This window comes from Alexandromys fortis, unplaced genomic scaffold (genome assembly GCF_014885135.2).
Source record: "Alexandromys fortis isolate MF-2015 unplaced genomic scaffold, M_Fortis_MF-2015_v1.1 scaffold_176, whole genome shotgun sequence".
NCBI lineage: Eukaryota > Metazoa > Chordata > Mammalia > Rodentia > Cricetidae > Alexandromys > Alexandromys fortis.
The window spans coordinates 1,046,405-1,067,118 of NW_026068070.1; the positions used below are offsets into that span (position 1 = coordinate 1,046,405).

Consider the following 20,714-nt stretch of genomic DNA (forward strand, 5'->3'; position numbering starts at 1 on the left):
CTTCCTCCGCACTTTGGACTGCTCGCGCACCGTCTTAGAAGGAAAGCAAGGGAATGCGATCTGTGTTGACACTGTGGGACGCCAAACATTCCCCAGATAACATGATAAAGCTGCTGAAACGAACATGAAGTAAGCAGAGGGCTCAGAAGACCAAGTTGCTATGGCCATTGTTTATGCTTCAAAGAATGAAAGGAAATCTAGAACGTTGCTGAAAACTCATACATAAACTGGATGGAAGGGGGTGGAGCCAACCTTTGTGACTAAGAATTACATCAGCGCCACCAGCCTTCTCTGGTAACCGGCAAACGGGTACTCTAGGCACATGCTTTAGTTCCGCCCGCCACGCCCCAGTTAGTCAAGACTTGTTGCTCTTTCGGCAGCAGTGAGAGGAAGCCATCAGTTAACAAGGAATGTCAGGTAGGACGGCATGGAGGTTAGCCACTCATCCCACAGCTGGTCTCTCGGGGTTCAAACCCCTCCTCAACTACCTGCCAGCTGTCACTCTGGCGTCTCCTCCAGCTGCTCATTTTTACGGTGCTTTCTCTGGGAATGGTACCTACACCCCATGGGAGCCCAGGGAAGCCAAAGACATTATTACGCCGTGTTCCAAACAGCACCTGGAGTACGGTGTCTCCAGGTAATAAACACTAGAGGCTGTGTTTTTCAATATGTATTTCTAAGTCCAGTTAAATTTGCCTGCCGAAGTGAAATAATGACCAAGTTCATAGAGTTTCTTTTTCTTGATTTAATGAGGATCTGTCTATTTTAAAAGCCACATAGATCCTGACAAAGAAGGAACTTTTGCGATCTGTGAAACTGACTTTTAGTGGCAACACTGAAGCTCCATGGATCTGTCAACTCCTGCAGCACCTCTGGCTTGAGGGGATGCATGGCAGGAACAGCTGCAGGAAAACCGGAACAGGAGGAGGGTTGGCTTTATTTACTCATTCACCGATTCATTTCACTCGCGGGTGTGGCAGGCGGGAGGCGGCCACCCTATCCTAGAGTCTCCCTCTTAGAAATGCTGAGGAAAGCCAGGCGGTGGTGGTGCACACCTTTAATCCCAGCACTCAGGAGGCAGAGGCAGGCGGATCTCTGTGAGTCCGAGACCAACCTGTCTACAAGAGCTAGTTCCAGAACAGGCTCCAAAGATTTAGAGAAACCTTGTTTTGGAAAAAAAAAATAAAGAAAGAAAGAAAAGAAGAAAAAAAGAAAGAAAGAAATACCGAGGAGGCAGAAAGATGACTGGAAACATGAACGTGAGTAATCACCACGGGAAAGGATGAGGCCATTTGGGAGAGTGACAAAGGAGGAAGGGGAGAGGCCAGCCTGCAATGGCCACCAACATCAGAGCAGGAGAGAGGCAGGAGAGGCCAGGGAGTGTCTGCAGGAGAAGGGGGACTAGAGCCGAGCAAAGGCAAGGGGAAAGAGCTTTAAGAAGCTCTGCTCAGCAGTGTCAGATGTGGCAGAGAGGTCTGAGAGAGAGAGAGAGAGAGAGAGAGAGAGAGAGAGAGAGAGAGAGAGAGAGAGAGAGAGAGAGAGAGAGAGAGAGAGAGAGAGAACAGAAAGCAGTCACCCATAGCTCTGACTATTGAGGCTTTGGTGGCAAAGTGCGATGGAAGTCGATTACTACGGGGAACTCATTTCAAATCTGCTAGGAATGAAGGGAGAGTGGGGAGACTTAGGGTTGCAGCCAACCGAGGACATGAGGGAAGAGCTCACATAAACGTGCAGGAAAGTCAAGCACGCTTCAGTACCCATTGGGAAAAAGAGTGTAGAGACTAAACTGACCATTTGGGTGGAACTGAGTGATGATGATGCTGAGAGCTGATCCCTAGGAATGTCAGAAACAGCAGAGCTCAGACCATAATAAGGGACTGGCCCGGGCCGGAAGGGATCACCTCCCATCATGAAGAAGGAGAGTGAATGCAGACAAAGATGTCAGCAGGACAGGTAATTCTTTATTGTCCTGGGTTGTTCTAAGGAGAAAATGCAGCACTCCATGGCATATAGCAGGTACTCAAATACGTGCTAGCTGAATTCTTGCTTATTTAAAGTCTGCTATAAAAATTACAAAAACCCCCTACAGCTTCATATAAGAAAAGAGTTACATTTGGTGACTGACAGATACCCTGACAAAGACACACATGTATTTACACACATGCGAAAATGCATACACATGCCCACAGAGCACATACACACACCTATGGGGAAATGTAGTCCCTATATGAAATGGAAGAAAATTTATAAACCATGCATTCAATCAGGGTCTAACATCCAAAACACATAAAGAATTCACAATTCAATAATAACAACATTAAACAGCATCTTGATTAAAAATGGGCCAAAGACTTGAACAGTCATTTCTCAGAAATGTTTGTACAACTGGCTAACAAGTTTATGAAGAGGCGCTTCCCCTTAATATCGAAAACTATGCACATAAACCCAAATGAGAGGACACCCACACTAACTAAAGTGACCGTTACTAAATAGTTAAAGTATAACAAATGCCGATAAGGATGTATGTAGAAAAAGAGAACTCTGGTATGCGGTTTTGGTAAAGTCATTATGAAAAAAGAGTATAGAGTTTCCTCAAAAATTCAAAGCAGACCAATGACATGATCTGGCAACCATACAGATCGTTGGGTACGTATCCAAAGCAGATGGAATCAGGGTTCTTTTGTTTAGGTTGTTAAGTTTGGGTTTGGTTTTTGAAGTTAGGCTCTTGCTGTGTAGCCCAGGCTGGATTTGGAATTCATAATTCTCCTGTCTTGGGTTTCCAAGTGCTGGGATTATGGGTAAGTGCGCTCACAAAGTATTTTAAAGAGACACCTGTAATCCTATGTCTATTTCAGCAGTATTCACCATAGCCAAGATTTTGAAACAACCTAGCTGCCACTGACAGACAAAAGAATAAAGAAAATGTCACAGACACACATTCTCTCTCTCTCCATATTTTTTTTAAAAGGAAATTTACCCATTCGTAATGTGGCCTGTGGCCTGGAGGATAAGATACCATGCTAAGTGAAAATATTAACAAGAAATGAAAATACTGTACATCACCTACATGGACAACCTAAAAACTGTCAAATTCATTCAGAAAATGGATTCATTTTTCTGTAACTATAAATTCCATCTAGCACCACTTCCGTACTTTGTAGAAAGAATGATGTAGATATATACGACACAAAAATGCAATAGGAAAAAAAATTCCAGAATAATCTAAGGAGAGACCCATATTGGAAATTTGGGAATATATATCATAGTCTAAGAAAACTAAATAAAACTGAACAAAAAAAATCACAAATTCAATAAGCTAAAGATCCTGAAGGCTATAGGAAATCCACATGACTGCAGTGGATATCATTACACGTGTACAAATCCGAAGGGTGGACCACCAATTTTGAATCCACAGGCAAACTATGGACTGTGGGTGGGAATCTGCCTGCCTGCGTCGGGTACCAGTTGGGATGAGTGTACTGCATCCTGGAGGGGACAGCAGAGGATGCTTGGGTCTTGTGGAGACCAGAGGTCACATGACAAAAGTCTGTGCCTTCTGCTCATTTTCTGGGAAACTCAAAAATGATGACATGCTTGAGTGACATCAAGAGGCAACAGGATGTGCTGGTCAAAGCGGGGAAGTACACCCCTCGGCTTTAGCGCTCGTGCAAGGGGGACCCCAGGCCCTGAGCAGAGCAGCTGGAGGCTGCTTTTTCTGTTTTCTACCGGGAAGATTGTTATGAGTAAAAACTTCTTCATCCAAGTGTGTAAAAACAAAACAAAAAAGAAGAAATCTTTAAAAAATTTATTTAAGCAAAGAGAATTGTGAAGTTATGGATCTATGATGACGCGAAGAGATTTGACATGCACTAAGTGAAAACAGCTAATACAGAGGGCTTTGGTTGAGGAAATACCTCCACGAGATCCAGCTGTAAGGTATTTTCTCAATTAGTGATCAACGGGGGAGGGCCGAGCCTATTGGGTGGCGTCATTTCTGGGCTGGTGGTCCTGGGTTCTATGAGAAAGCAGGCTGAGCAAGCCAGGGGTAGCAAGCCAGTAAGCAGCACCCCTCCATGGCCTCTGCACCAGCTCCTGCTCCAGAACCCTGCCCTGTTTGAGTTCCTGTCCTGACTTCCTTGAGCGATGAACTGCAATGTGGAAGTGTGAGCCTATTCAACCCTCTCCTCCCCAAGCTGCTTTTTGGTCATGGTGTTTCATCGCAGAAACAGAAACCCTAATTAAGATAGGGTTATATATACACTGTAAGTCCTGCTAGGTACGTGCTGGAAAGCACACACTTAGGAAGACAGCAGACATATTAGTGACTGAAGTAGAAGAATGAGCAGGCAGAGCTCACACCATTTTTAAAGCACTGAAGTGACTGTAGATTACTAAATGAGTACATGTCATCGTATGATATAACCATGCAACATCCACGTGAACTCCGATCAGTCACGAACCTGGGATGATAAGGGTGTGTAAATGCAGACTCCTGGTTCTCTGTACAAACGTAACGTTGTACTGGGCGCTGACAGTGGGGAAGCTGTGTGAGGGAGGGAGGGGGAGGGGCGGGGGGGGACACAGGAACTGTGTTCTTTCCACTCGTTTGCTCTAAAAAGGGAAACTAGTGAAATGGCTGTAAGGGAGACCCTCAGAGAATTCGGAAGGGAAATCTAAGAACTGAGAGGTAAAAATGGGGATGAGGTTTCAAGGAGGCCCAAACCAGCCAAGTTTCAAGTAGTCAGTAATTGCCAGGGCTTCGGTTAGAGTACAAACGGGGAAACACGGAGTATGCTAACGATTGATATTAGTCAGTTTCAGTCACGTGTTGGGGCAGACCTCACACTACAGGGCTGAGAGGAGAAAGGAAGGCTTGAGACAGATCATACAGATTGTTTCTTTTTCTACCAAGTCTGGATTAGCATTGTATATAGCAGAGAAGCAGGGAGTAGGTGCAGGGAGAGTGAGAGGCAGGGGGAGGTGGCAAGGGACAGCAGGAAGCATTTTCCTTCCTCTGAATTGAGTTAAAAGACCTTCTGCTGATGTGCTAGACTCCCTATGGGAAGCCTTACACTCTCTGAGGAGCGGATGGGAGGTGGGGTGGAGGGAAAAGTGGAGGGAGGACAGGAGGAGGGAGGGAGGGAGAACTGGGATTGGTATGTAAAATGAGAAAAGATAGGTTTTTTTTCTTTCTTTCCTTTCTTTCTTCTTTCTTTCTTTCTTTCTTTCTTTCTTTCTTTCTTTCTTTCTTTCTTTCTTTCTTTCTTTCCGGTTTTTTGAGACAGGGTTTCTCTGTGGTTTTGGAGCCTGTCCTGAAACTAGCTCTTGTAGACCAGGCTGGTCTCGAACTCACAGAGATCCACCTGCCTCTGCCTCCCAAGTGCTGGGATTAAAGGCGTGTGCCACCACCGCCCGGCAAAAGATAGGTTTTCTAAAAAATAAAAAGAGTTAAAAAAAAAAAAAAGACTTCTTGCCAGGAGTGGTGGCATACACCTTTAATCCTGATACTTGGGAGGCAGAGCCAGATGGATCTCGTGAGTTCAAGTCCGGCCTGGTCTACAAGAGCTAGTTCCAGGACAGGCCCCCCCAAAAGCCTTTCTGCTGGTGAGACCAGGAAAGAAGCTCAGATAACGAAAGGAGGCAAGACCTTTTAGGAAGCAGACAAGGCTTATGTGGCATCGCTTGCACGTCCAGAGGGAACTGGAGGAGCTGCCTTGCATGTGAGTGGGCCTGAGGTGGGCCACGCTGCAGCATTTCATGTCCCCCGGGAATGTTAGGGCCCACAGCTCTGCCTATACCTTTCACCCGTACAAGCCACAGAAAAGACAGTGAAAGTTCACACCACCTCTTGGTGCTGTTTTCCTTCCCTGCTCAGTCTGCCATTGAACCCCTCCCCTCCTGGGTTAGACAAGCTCTCTCATCCCCAGCCTCTTCACCTCACTCTTTAGCGGACTGAGAGGTGGCAGCTGCTGGACGGCGCTATTGGCATTGTGCATCTACGCGTGGTGATGCTTACCCCCCTCCTCCCTGTCTTCCTCGGGGTAAGAGTCAGCTTGTTCCTATCTCCCTCGCCACTTGCAAGCTCAAAGTCTTTCTTCAAACCAGGTTGAAGAGCTAGACATGTGGTGCCTGGCTATGTCACACTCTTCTAGCTCACACGCCAGAAATCCCTTCCTACCCCAACCTCTTGTCCATTCTGCCTACCTCGACACCATGAAAAGAACCTTGTACCCTAACGCCACAGCTCTTTTCTCTACTCAACCTTTGCCAATGTCAGCAACACTCATACCCTGACCAAGCTAACTCTTGACAGAGTTCTACTGACGCAGCCTCCAGCATTGGTGTTTTGTTCTCTTGTTGGCTGGGATGACTCATGCCTGTAATTCTTGCACTTGAGAGACGGGCATGAGAGAATCAGGAGTTTGAGGCCAACCTGGGCTACTTAAGACCCTGTGGCAGTTTGAATAAGAAAGCCCCAGAGGCTCATATATATTAATATTTGCTTAATAATATATATATTATTTTAAGGTGTGCTACGTTTGTTTATGTTGCATTTGTGTAACTCTGTGAAGCTGTCATACTTTGCCTGTCTCAAACACCAGATGGTCTAATAAAGATCTGAACGGCCAACAGCAAGGCAGGGGAAAGGACAGTGGGTGCTGGCAGACAGAACATACAGAGGGAGGAAACTGGGAGAAGGGGTTCAGAGTAGTAGCCCGAGAAGGAAGAGGACATCAGGGGCCAGCTATCCAGCCACCACAGCAATCCACGGAGTAAGAGTGAGATTTACAGAAGTAAGAGAACCGGAAAACACAGAGGCCAAAGGGTAGACGGGGTAAGAGAAGTTAAGAAAAGCTGGCAAGAAACAAGCCAAGCTAAAACCGGATGTTAATAACTAAGAATAAGACTCCAGGTGTGATTCATCTGGGAGCTGAGTGGCGGGTGCCCCAGAAGAGTCCTAAGAGCATAACATCATACAGCTACACGACTTGCTCCCACATTTCCTTTTATTATTGCCAATCTGACCCAGTTTCTCAAAAAGGCAACGACAGGATCATATACTGCACAGCGGCTGGTACAGACGAAACACTCGGAGTGCCTCAGCGAGGGAAGCTCGCATTCGCACAACAGATAACCAGCACGGTCAAGGCAGAGTTTATACAGGAACCGTCAGAGGGAAACGAGCCGAGGACTGCGGGTTGTGACAGGCCAGAGTATAAGCAGGCGAAGCTTAGACCTAGACAGGGAAGGACGGCTGGGGTTCTGATCACGTGAAATGGAAGCGAGGACGTGGGGAGGGGACAGCATAACTGGGACACGGAAGCGCATGCACATCTGACCACTACAACCGCGTGAAAGGGTGGCTTAGGAAGACGAGCCGTGGGAAACAGAATCAAAGCTCAGCTACAGGCGCTTGGAGTTTGCCTGGCTCTTAGGGATCACGGAGTCTGCCCATCCTCTTTAAAAAAGACTCTCATTCCGAGGCTGGAGAGAGGGCTCTGTGGTTAGGAGTGTGATTGCTGCCCCAGAGGACCTGAGTTTGGATCCCAGCACCCACATGGGCTGGCTCACAGCTGCCTGGAAACTCCTGCGACAGGAAATCTGATACCTTTGGCCCCCATGGGCACCTGTACTCGTGAGCTACCCACACTCAGACACGCACAGAATTTAACATACATCAATGCTGGAGAGAGAGCTCAGTGATTGAGAGCACTTGCTGCTGTTCCAGAGGAGCCAGTGCTCACATGGTGGCTCACACTGTCTGCAATGCCAGTTCTAGGGAGCTCTGATGCTCTTTTTCTTTTCTTTCTTTTTTTTTTTTTTTTTTTTTTTTTTTGGCCTCTGCAGATACAATGCTCATACATAGTGCACATATAGACATGCAAGCAAAAACACTCATACACACAAAATAAAATAAATACACATTAAGAAACAAATAAATCTTAAAAAAATAAAACACCAATCTTGACAATGGACAAGGCCATTTAACTGTTAGCAGTACCAGGGGTAGCTTTTCTCTGTTGCATTCTTTTATAGATGTTGAAAAATTTTTCATCCCTTGATATCTGTCTTCCTATTTATTTATTTTGCTTAAGTTAGCTATTGCTAGGTACAGTGATACCCAGCAAAGATGTCATTTCCCAGACCTCTTTGCAATCAGACATGTTGATGCTCTCTCCATTTCCTCTTCTCCCTGGACTGGGATTGGGATGCAGGGTGAGCCATAGTTTCCAGGGATGAGATAATACTCTGGGAGCAGCAATATAAAACGAGTCCAGGTACCTGACAGGTTGACAGGGCAGAACCACAAGAGTACCCCAGACTTCATGTCACAGAACCTGTTTTGTATAAGCCTTCAAAAACCTGTATTATATAGCACCTGCCATATCTTAAGCCAAGAGGAACACAGGCTTCCCATCTCTGTTCAAGTGCTTCTGCAAAAATTAAACAGAAACAAGGGGTAAAATAGACACAAACACGCATTCACCATTTTAGTTTTTGAAGATCTTAACTTTAAGACTAACCCAAGCCTATGGTTATTAGCAATATTCCCGATCCTCAGAATCCACTATCTTCTCCGTATCTCTATCTGATGGCCAATGCCCTAAAGTGAACACGATGTGTTTTGAGACAGGGACTTACTGTGTAGAGTAGGCGGCCTCAACTGATGGTCACCTCACCTTTCTAGAGCTCACACAGACACGAGGTCAGCAGTGTTTGTTTTTCTGCACTTGCTTTTCTAATTGTGCACAACGTCCTTCAGGCTCATCTGCCTTGTCACAAACGACAGACTTTTATTGTTTTGGAAGAAGGAATAAATTGAATATGCCACATTTCTTTTATCCAGTCACCTGTTTGCAGACACTTAATGTTGTTTCACTGTTTCGGCTACTAAGTACAGGTATCTTTTCAGCATATTGCTTTTATTACGTTGTATTGAAATACAACGTTGTATTAGTTGGGATACATACTCAGAAGAGGGACTGTTAGGTTCAGGGCATAAAGAGTCTCCAATCTGTAGTCAGACAGCATTTAAAAATATTGGTTTCTTTTGGTTACTTTGTGTAAGAGTTTGAAAGAAAACGGCCCTCAAAGGGAGTGGCACTATTAGGAGGTGTGGCCTTCTTGGAGTAGGTATAGTCTTGTTGGAGGAAGTGTGTCACTGTGCAGGTTGACTTTGAGGTCTCATGTATGCTCAAGATACCATTCAGTGTCTTAGTTCACTTCCTGTTGCCTGCAAATATAGGACTCTCAGTTACTTCCCCAGTACCATGTCTGCCTACACACCCACATGTCCCGCCATGATGATAATAGACTAGACCTCTGAAAATGTAAGCCACCCCATTAAATGTTTTCTTTATAAGAGTTTCTATGGTCATGGTGTTTCTTTAGCAATAGAAACTCCAACTAAGACAGAAGTTGGTACCAGGAGGTGGGGTATTGCTGTGATAGGCCTGACCAGGTTTTAGTTTGGAGGAATTTAGACTTTTGTACTTCAGGTTAAGAAAGCAGTAGAATGCTTTAATCACTGCCTAATCAGCCATACTAGTAGGAGCACTGAAGACAATGGTGCTGAGAATGATCTGAACTGTGGGAGGCTAGCTCAAGAGGTTTCAGAAGAGAAGAATTTTAGTATATTGCCTAGAGATCATTCTTATATTTTGGTGAAGAAAAGTGCTTGCTTTTTGCCCTTGCCTGAAGAGTTTGCCTGCGGCTGAAGTGAGTTGGATTAATTCTGTTGACGGTGGAAATCTTAAAGCAGTCGAGTATAGACTTTTGTGGCTGTTACTGTTCATGCTTACAAAGATTTATAAAGAAAAGGAATAAGCTGGGCAAGGAAAAAGGAGCACTAGGAAGTGGAATGGGGCTAAATCCTATGTTCAAGGAGATAAAGGATTAAGAAATGGAATAAAGGGGCTGGAGAGATGGCTCAGAGGTTAAGAGCATTGCCTACTCTTCCAAAGGTCCTGAGTTCAATTCCCAGCAACCACATGGTGGCTCACAACCATCTGTAATGGGGTCTGGTGCCCTCTTCTGGCCTGTAGGCATACACACAGACAGAATATTGTATACATAATAAATAAATATTTAAAAAATATGCTTTCTTTAAAAAAAAAGAAATGGAATAAAGGGAGAGGTGCAAGATCCCCTCCAGTTAAATTTCCCATTTGTGAAAAGGAAGTAAAGAAAAGTTTAGAGCCATGTGTGGTGGTACACACCTTTAATTCCAGCACTCAGAAGGCAGAGGCTGGCAGAGCTCTGAGTTTGAGGTCAGCTTGTCCTACAGAGCAAATCAAGGACAGCCAAGCTTGAGCAGTGAATAATCAAGGACAGAAAGCTGGTGAAGATGTAATTGAACCAGAGGGATATGTTCCAGCAAGCAGCAGAACTTGGCAGCTCCAGCCATGTGGTTTTGGCTTTAGAGTCAAGGAGTGACTAAGGAAGCTAGACTGTGTGCAGGGTGTCCCCGAACGGAGGCCTACAGAGGCCATTGTGTGAAGCCATGAAGTTGAAGCCTGATTGCCTTGGGGACCCCAAGACATTAGAGATGCCAGAATCACGGGATACCTGCCGAGGAAAGCTGCTAACAGGGAGCGAAACAAGCCCAAGAGAAAGAAGTGTGCTGCAGTCAACAAAGCTGAAAGGAGTTGAGATCTGAAGAGAGTTTTGACATCAGACAGGGAGACGCAGAGTCTGGAGCTGCCCAGCTGGTTTTCGGTCTTGCTTTGGTCCAGTATTTCCTCACTATCCTCTGTTACCTACGGTTTGGAACTGTAATGTATATCCTGTGCCATAATATGTTGGAGGTATGTGATCTGAGCTTTGATTTTGATTTTACAGGGGATTATAGATAAGTGATTGCATGAATCTCAGAAGAGACTTTGAGCTTTGGACTTTTAAACATTGTTGAGACTATGATAGACTATAGGGACTTTGAAGTTGGACTGAATGCATTTTTGCATTATGATATGTCTACAAGCCTTTGGGGGCCAGGCAGTGGAAGTGGCACTGTTGAGAGGTGTGGTCTTGTTGGAGGAAGTGTGTCACTGTGAAAGCAGGCTCTGAGGTCTCATAAATGCTCAAGATACTGCCTGGTGTCTCAATTCACTTCCTGTTGCTGACAAGATATAGGGCTTTCAGCTACTTCTCTAGCACCATGTCTGCCTGCACGGTGACATGTCCCACCAAGATGAGAATGCGCTAAGCCTCTGAAAACATAAGCCACCCATTAAATGTTTCCTGTATAAGAGTTGCCACGGTCATAGTGTTTCTTCACAGCAATTGAAACCCTTACTAAGACACTTGGTGATCTCAGTGTGGAAAAAGACTCAGTGGAGTTTGAAAACAAAGCATAATATTAACAATGCTTGGTGGCGCACACCTTTAATCCCAATACTTGGGAGGCAGAGGCAGGCAGCTCTCTGTCATTTCCAGGCCAGCCTGGTCTACATAGTGAGACCCTCTCTCTCTCTAAACAACACCAACAACAAAACAAAAACCCAAACAATAAATATTGGTTATTTTTTTATATTTGTTGAGCTTTCTCACCTTAAAAATCACTTAATACAAAGAAAGGAAGGTTGGTAATAACTTGTGAAATTCACCAGGTGGTGGCACATGCCCTTAATACCAGCACTTGGGAGGTAGAGGCAGGTGGACCTCAGTGAGTTCAAGGCCAGCATGGTGTTCAGAGCTAGTTCCAGGACAGGCTCCAAAGATACACAGAAAAACCCTGTCTTGAACCCCCACACTCCCAAAAATCCTTGTGAAATTCAATAACTCTATTTCTATATATCAATCTTAAATAATAGCAGATGTGTATTATGTTGGTTACAAAGATGCTTACTATAGTTTATAAAATTATTAATAAAAAGGATACAAGATAATTATTTCAGAGGGGTGATGGGGAACCTCCTTTAGCCAATGGCCTTTGGGAGGCTGGACCAGGTTGGGCGTGGCCTTGGATACCAAAAAGCCCATGGGACCGCCCACTTGCTCTCTTGCTCCTTGCTTGTTATACCTGGATGTTGCATTGTTTTTAATTTTTTATTGTGATCCGTGAGCTTTTAATAAAGAACCCCTATTATACCCTGTTTGGAGCTAGTGTGGGATTATTTGACTTGCGGCACCCCCCCATTTGACGCACTTTTCTTTCATCTAGTGCCCGATGTGCGGCCACGTCCATGCTTACCAGGATCCCCACCACACTCCCAAATTGCCAGCCCTTGCCAGCCCGGACACGCTTCCTGCCTCTGCCTCTCCTGCAGGGACCCAGACAGCCCCACGTGCAGCACCCCACTGCAACTCTCTCCGTGTACAAAATTGCTTTAATTATCCTTAGTAACTACTCTTAATTTTTTAAACAAAACGTATTTGTCAATATCTAAGCAGACAAGAGCACGGGCTGCTTGTATTGCTCCTCTGCCACGTGGCTGCAACCACAACCCGTGGGGCCAATAAAGATTATTACACCTGCACCAATTCTCTAAAATTGCCTAAGGACAGTAAGTAAATTGATAAATTTAAAAGTTATATAATAACTGACAATATTATCATTCAAAAATTTAACAATAATTTTATTTATGCTATAGATGGTATTCTACAAGGCTTATGTGATTTTCCTTCTACATCCATTTATTTAATTTTAAAAATTAGCTTTTTTTATATGAAAAATGGTTTAATAACAGAGCCAAAATGAGGCACTTTTAAAAATGATACAGTCTTTACAGACTAATAATAAACAACTAGCTAAAAAATTAATACCATTAAGAATAACATTAATTTGACAGACAAAATTCAATCCATGTCAAAGGGTGCTAAAAATATTATCTTTATTTAAATTAGGATAATAAGTAAGCTTACTCACACTACTACTAATAATAGTGAGTAACAGAGTGAGCTATTATTTATAGACAAGTTCATTGGAATAGATTCTTGTATATTGATACAAATTCAAATTATATTTGTTATATTGAATATAGTATTTCTATTCATAATAGTTATACACCTATGCAAAGTTATTTTGTCAGATTGTATTCATGAATATTTCTACCTCTGTTTAAAACATTTTGTATATTGATACAATTTTAGGATATATTTATCATATTACATTATACATTTCTACCTCTGATCAAGATACTTATACCCTGTTTTACATTTTGAGGTCATTGTTCTCATTTGCTGCACAGTTGTTTAAAATTATTTAATATTCTGATATGAAGTCTTAGTCTTTAAGCTATATAGGTATTAAGTATTATAGGTCAATAGTCATCCATGTTTGTCATACTTATAGTTAGACTAATTAGGTTCTTTAGATACATAAAGATTGTATTCTGCATAGGAAGATAATCTTCAACCACTTCAAAGAGCTGTAGAATATGGCATTTAAATAACTTAAGGTTCTGTTGACGTGAGACATGATTGCTCCTGGCAGCACCAATATATTCCTGAGAGAATGTTGAGCACTGAAGACATCCACTTGGAGCTTGTTTTCTTCTTGGAAAAACTGGCCTTTGGGCAAGGAACAGCCCATACCTTGACCACTGACAAAGTGCATGGTGTCAGGACTGGGCAAGCAAGATCCAAGAAAAAAGACTGCCAAACCTTGCCAAGACAGGGTAAGATGGTTTTGAAAAAATTTTTTGCCTCTGAAAATGGTCTGTCAGTTACTCTAGGCCTTAGCTAAAGTTGGTTGCTCCAATATTGCAAATGAGAATTTGGGTGATTGCCCAGGTAGCTAGTTGTTTCTGTCATTTGTTGCACAATTTGGAAGTTGTTTGGTTGCACTTCCTGCTTACTCAAGTAATATTATCTCCCTTCTCAGGCCTTCGATGGGTTTGAAGACTAGACAGTTGTAGTTACTTTCCTCTAATGACTTAGCCAAGCCATTTCTGCTACAAGATTTAGACTCCTTAGGATAAAATAATTATTAAAATACTTAACATATGTTTCTTGCTTAATATTGTTTATGCTGGTTGTAATTCTAATTTTTATACATGCTATCTGTTCTTATTATATATAGTTTTGTATTGGGTTTGGAACTCTCTTGTTTAGACAAAAGGGGGAGGTGATGGGGAACCTCCTTCAGCCAATGCCTTTGAGAGGGTGGACCAGGTTGAGTGTGGCCTTGGGAACCAAGAAGCCTGCTGGACCGCCCTCTTGCTCTCTCACTCCCTGCTCCCTACACCTGGATCTTGGGTTCCATTCCTATTCCTCATTGTGATCAGTGAGTTCCCCTCTAATAAAGAACCCTTATCATACCCTATTTGGACCTAGTGTGGGATTATTTGATTCGCGTTCCCCCCATCTGATGCGCTCCCCTTCAGAGGGGTTTAGTTCAATCACTGGAATATGATAGGATAATATGTAGCTATTTGAAATATTTTGTAGTTGAATATTTGACTATTGAAAGAGTAACTGAAAATATATTAGGTACAGCGAGATCTTATTTCAGTTCAAAAAGATCAGTGGCCAGGCTTGGTGGTATAGGCCTTTAAATACCGCATTTGGGAGGCAGAGGCATCTTGGTGAGTTGGAGGTCAGCCTGATCTGCATATCCAGTTCTAGACCAGTCAGTGTTATATGGTGAGACCCTGCCTATAAATACATAAGTAAATAAATAAATAAATAAATATCAATGATCGGTATGGGGGGTTGTGTGTGTGTGCACATGTAAGGACCTATGATGGTATATACCAAAATATTAACAATGGTGGTAAGCTTTGCATGGTTTATTTATGGGCAATATTTGCTATTTTTGCTTCTCTAAGTTTTCCAATATGAAAACATTTTTACTTTTTCCATATGGCAAAAATTAACTGAAAAGAAGGACACAATGTGCAGGCAATTAAAAGCTCGAAAACAAAGATGTTCTCTGGCAAAAAGAAAAGAGAAATCCCTTTAGCTTGTTTACAGAGTCAGAGATCCGATACACAGATGTGCTCCCTAGCTTCCCGGACACTCCCTGAGTTCACATGGGTTTTTTTCCACAAGCTCATGAGAAACTTGGCGGCTTCTGTAGTTACCAACACAAACACATGTAACACACATGCACACATGTGGAGACAAGGCGAACTGGGAGATCACAGGTATGTAGGGAGATCTGCTTCCCATCATTCCTCTGTTCAAACAGGCCAGAGTTAAACACGTCCTCACAACCCCGAAGTTTTAAAAGTGATTTACATGCTTTCCTAAGGAGTGGTCTGGTTTTTCTGAAAGGTCTTCAAAAATAATTTATTAGGCAGCCCTTGGCTTCGGCTGAGTGGACCGTTACAACAGTGCATTGTATTTTCAAATGTTTTGCTGACTGTGGTGAGACCGAACCGCTTGCCTTAGCCATTTTTAGTATCACTGATTCAAAATAAAGACCTTCATATTGCCTCTTTTTCCTGATTAAACCTTCAGAGGAGAGTCTAGATCCTTCTAAAATTCATTTTCAGCCATCATCTACAAACAAACAAAGCAGCGTATGGGAATTAGAACAGGACTATAAGCAGGATAGTATGGCTCCAAGAGGCCAAGAATATAAAAAATCCACATAGCAAAACAACTGTGCCTTTCATCAGTTGGAAGGCCCATTGTCATCTTAAATGTAATAGAGTAAGCAAACAACCTAACTCCTCCTATCTCCACAGCAGTGGTTCTCAACCTTCCTAACGCTGCCACCCTCATGAGGGGACCCCCACCCCATACAATTATTTCATTGCTCCTTTGTAACTGTAATTCTGCTACTGTTATGAATCATAATGTAAACACCGGATATGCAGGATATCTGAAATGCGAACTCTGTGGTGGTCAAGACCCACAGGGTGAGAAGGGCTGTCCTACAGCTATGGACAAGGCCCCTCCTCCCAAACCAAAGGGCGTTTCCTCAACTTCCCTACTTCTGCCAATGGCGCAAGGAAGGCATCGGCCACTGCATCACCAACCAACTACCAGTGACCGACATGAAAAGCCTGCGTTCAGGTCCTCCCCAGACCCAGGTTGCTTTCACAGTCTCCCATTGGTCTCCCTGTCTCTAATCTATCTATTGCCACTTGAATTCAAACAGGAGCAGGCTGCCGGCCAGCTTAAATTCCACTTTAATCACATTACAGGGCAGTTCAAGAATCCTGGATTGAATCCTATCCTTTGAGCAGGGAAATCAGACCCTATATTATTCAGAGCCCCTTTCTAATATTATCTTGTGCTTCTGCTCAGAGGAGCTCTCTGCCATTCAGCTGCTGGAGCACCAGCTCTATTAATGGCTTGCTCAAGCTGTCCTCCCACCTCACTTTCTCCTCGGCGCAAACTCGCCCTCTCGGCACGTTCAGCTGAAATACTAAAGCAGCTTGCGGCAAACACCGCAGCCTGGAGTACAAGCCTTTTTCTTCTCGAAACTCACATGGCCGCTGAGCCACCGATGAAGCAGTAAGCCATCTGTCTCCGACTGTCCAGCCAGCAAACAGCTATGATCTAATTTCATTAATTGGAGGTAATTCCCTCGTGGACCCTGTATTTGCTTTGCTTCTCACATCCCTAGACAGAGACCTAGGAATCTGCTATGTGCTCAAGTGATACTTGGTGAGCCATGAGATGAACTGCTTGCACGTTTAGCTTTTGAGCAAAGCCAAGTTGTGTGTGCGTGTGTGTGTGTGTGTGTGTGTGTGTGTGTGTGCTATGTAACCTTCTGTGCGTCTACTAAAATTCTTCTCCAGGGCTGGCTCAGAGGTTAAGAGTTTTGACTGCTATTCCTGAAGTCCTGAGTTCAGTTTCCAGCAACCACATGGTGGTTCACACCCATCTGTAGTGAGATCTGGTGCCCTCTTCTGGCAGGCATGCATGCAGTAGAACATGGTATACAAAATAAATAAACCTTTGAAAAAGAAAAAGAATCTTCTCCAACACTACAGATATGACTTTTGTATGGGGTCTCTAAGACCACGCTTAGGGCTTGGAGATTTCTTAGGGTGCAGCGGACTCAGCACACGGCTGTACTCACTACTGCAGACACTGCAGTTCCTGGCTGCACAGCAGAATCAGGCCACAGCTTCTCTTGCACTAGACTGTGGCGATATGCCGTCTAACAGGGACAGTCGTGAGGTGTAATAGGACTGGCGGCTTAGGTGACTGTCCTCTGTTTAGTCGGACTAAAACTCTAGGCTCTCAGAAGGCTTTTAGCATGACCCACACGGTTTGTACAAACAGACTAAGCGCAGTAAGCCACGCTCATCATCCAGGCAAGAAGATCACGCCACTAATCATAGATAATCTTGTCGGCAGGCCTTTCAAGGTGGCGGTCTTGAGCCGGCTTTGATTCTTCTACTCAGGAGTCATTTCATATCGCTAGGGGAGAAATGTTAGTGCCAATCATTTCTGATTCACTAAGGTCCCCTAGAATGATTTTTTTTTAAATTAAAATCTAGCATTTGGAGATGTATGGTCTAGGGGCGGCACGTAAGTTTGATAGTTCAGGCTTTCTATTTCGCCCTGTAGAGGAAGGTATCTTTTTTCTTAATTGATGAGTATGAGTGTGTGTGTGCACGTGTGCGTGTGTGCACCTGTCTGTCTGTGTGCATGCTCAAGTTTATGTGTGCATGTGTGTTTTAAGGCTGTCTCATGAAGTCCAGGCTCACCTCCTTCTGCTTCTACCTTGAGTTCCGGGACTCAGGTCTGCACCACTATAGCCAGCTCATGGGATCATTCCTAAGCCAATGCTTTGGTACTTAGGATAAAGGAATTGGTGAACATCTAAGTAAACACAACTTCTTCATCACTGAACGCCAAAGGACCACAGCGTTTCAGGGACACTGTCCTATGCAATCCTCAAGACAACCCCCAAATCACTGACTATCTCAGTTTTCCAGTTTTTACCTGCGAACCCCTAAGTAAGCCCATAAAGTTTTCTCTTGACAAAGCCAGATTTTAGCTGGAGGAAGAGTCTGTTTAACACCAGGCTTCTTGGCTTCTCTCCCCATCCCCCAGCTGAGGATAAATCCGGTTATAATCCTTGCATCTTAAATTATTAGGAAGCTGCCATCAGGAACTCTTCAACAGCACACAGCTTATCACGTTGTCTGGCATCATAATGTTTGAAGTCTAGTCCTGGACCAGCATCTTGGCACTCCCTGATCAGACGGGGGGGGGGGGGGGGGGGGGGGGGGGGGGGGGGGGGGGGGGGGGGGGGAGGGGGTGTCTTGGAAGGTATGCTTCCCAAGACTCAATTAATTTCCTTAGAAAATAAGACCGTCCACTTCATCGCCCCGCTTAGGGTTGTAAATAAGAAAACATGTTTGAAAGACCCAGTGGACTTGTTTACTGAGAAAATGAAAAAAAAAAAAAAAAAGGCCTGCTTTTGATGACTAACAGGCTTGTGAGAAGAAGCATGCCAAAGCCAAAGCAACACTCCAGGCAGAGAAGGAGGTAGAACAGAAAGAAGGGTAAAGATCCAGGTTCTGGCCACCAGGTGTCAGCACTGGGCCAGAAGCCCTAGCCCAGCTGCTCCAGGCTGGGGGAAGGGGGATAAGAACCCTGAAGGAAAACTTTGAGGCCTCAGGGTAAGGCTGTCACTTGACCCCCACATGACGGTCAGGATTGGCTTAGGCTTTTCCATCCCCCCCCCACATATGTATATATATGTATACACACATATATGTTTTTGCACAGTTCATTGTTCTCTGACAGGAGTGTTAAAATGGTTGTAATATAATCATTTAGCTGGATGCCCAGAGATTTGTCACTACAGTTTAATATTAAAGATTAACCTCGGTGGACTTTTATTTTGTAATTTTGAGGACCAGTAGCGCCTCACGCATCTGTTCATTAAGCAATCAGGCGTTTTCTGGCCTCCATAGGTTTCATTAGTGCCACAGAGGGCAATTTTCTGGCTTCCACCCCACAACCCATTGACATTATTTCCTTTACATTATTAATGGAATGGCAGATGAAAAGAATATTTTAGTGTAAAAATTAAGTATATATATGGAATATGCATTGGCGATTAGCCCTTCTCCTTGGCTTTGAGAACTTAAAAATTCATTCCAAAACTTCTTCTAATTTTCTGTCTTGTAGAAAAAAAGAACACACCTAAGACTAAACCTGTGAACTGCCTTTAATTTACTCAAGGAATCCTGCCACACTTTGGCCGCATTCTGTCACCGCTGAAGGATTCTCCCACAGTGCCTAAGGGCTCATTTCAAAATGAGGTCAGGGTCTGTCTGGGCTCTCTTAATTCTTTGTTTGTTTTTCCAGACAGAGTTTCTTTGTAGCGTTGGAGTCTGTCCTGGAACTAGCTCTTGTAGACCAGACTGGCCTCGAACTTACAGAGATCTGCCTGCCTCTTGCAAGTGCTGGGACAAAAAGTGTGCACCACCACCGCCCAACTGAGCTCTCTTATTTCTAAGTCTTCCACTTTGAAACGCACCCGCCACACTAGAAGATGGGTAATTGAGAATATCAGCTCTTAGGCAAGCCAAAGACTACAGCCTCGTCTGCCAGGAACACTTGAGTCAAGTCAAGCCCGACCAGGCGTATCCCAAGTCCTCTCCTGGCCTGACTGCCCTAAGTCACAGTAGAGTCACAGGAATTAATGTCAACCACAGACAGTTCCGAGTGGGCGCTCTTGGAACCGGAACCGTTTGGGTCATTTTTTGCTTCTCAAAGCTTTAAGTTCTATCTTGTATTGTGCAAATATGGGAATGTCTTTAGAGAAACCAGAAGCATCCTCTCCCCCTGTGTCCCCATTGCTCCCATTCCTGGAGAACTGGAAGGAAAACAGACATCAGGGGCCACCTGGAGTCAGGAGAGCCTGAGTCAAGGCCAACCCAGACCAACCCACAGAGAAGCACTCAAAGCCCCCACTGAGCTCAGGTTCGTCCCCGGAGGACGATGAGCTCACTGGGCTGGCAGCTCGGCAGAGCAAAGGGGCCAAGCAAGCAAAGGGATGGATGCTGGCCGCGCAACAAGCCCGGCGGGCGAGCGTGTGAGCGCGGGAGAGCAGCTCGAGAGACCCGTTACCTGGAGGACTCGGCGGTGAAGCTGCCGCCGTCCAGCAGCCGCATTTTGCAGAAGAGGACCCCGTTGACGAAGGGCACCGAGGAGAGCTCCTCCAGCTCGAAGTCCACCTTAAACTTAAACTTCTTCTTCTTCATCATCTTGAGGGCCAGGCGCCGGCGAGCGGGCTGAGCAGACGGGAGCCGCAGCCTCAGCTCGGCCGAGCCTCGCATCCGCCCAGCTCCATGGCCGGGGCCGCGAGCAGCGCGTGGGGGCGCGGCCGGGGGGGCGCTGCGAGCCGGGGCCGCCTGTGGCGGCCGCAGCCCGGACCGGAACGCACCGGCGGCTGCAGCGCGGGCCCCGGCCGCCCGCCAGGAGCGCTCGCCTTTGCAGCTCGCCCGGGGAGTGGGCGCCCGTTCGCTGCCGCCGCCGCCGCCCGTCTTGATTGAGAGCAGGGAGAGGCGCCCGCTGGAAGAACGGTCGCTGCTGCCGCCTCCGGGCCCGAGGCGCCCCCTAGCGGCCGCAGCCTGCAGCGCTCTCGGCGCGGAAGCGGGCGGGCGGGCGGCCGGCGGAGGGCGGAGAAACTCCAGGCGGGCGCACGCCGGGCGGGGGAAGCTGGGGAAGCTAACACGCGACGGCAGTAAGCTCGTCACGCCTCTCGCGGGTTAAAAAAAGACAAACCCAGCCGAAAAAGCTTCCTTCTGCAGCTTCCTCTGCGCCTTTCCTTTCTGGGTGTTTGCACC

General features: G+C 45.2%; 1 protein-coding gene across 2 annotated transcripts in view; it reads right to left on the minus strand.

Annotated features, from left to right (window-relative positions):
- Eeig2 (EEIG family member 2) overlaps window positions 1-20,469 on the minus strand; it is a 59,470-nt gene extending 39,001 nt beyond the window's left edge. Inside the window, exon 1 of one of the 2 annotated variants that reach the window (XM_050120962.1) lies at window positions 19,996-20,469. In XM_050120962.1, coding sequence (XP_049976919.1) covers window positions 19,996-20,204 — 209 coding nt within the window. In that variant the 5' untranslated portion in view covers window positions 20,205-20,469. The remainder of the gene's footprint in view (window positions 1-19,995) is intronic. The other variant, XM_050120961.1, reaches the window with a different exon arrangement.
- Window positions 20,470-20,714: the final 245 nt, after the last annotated feature.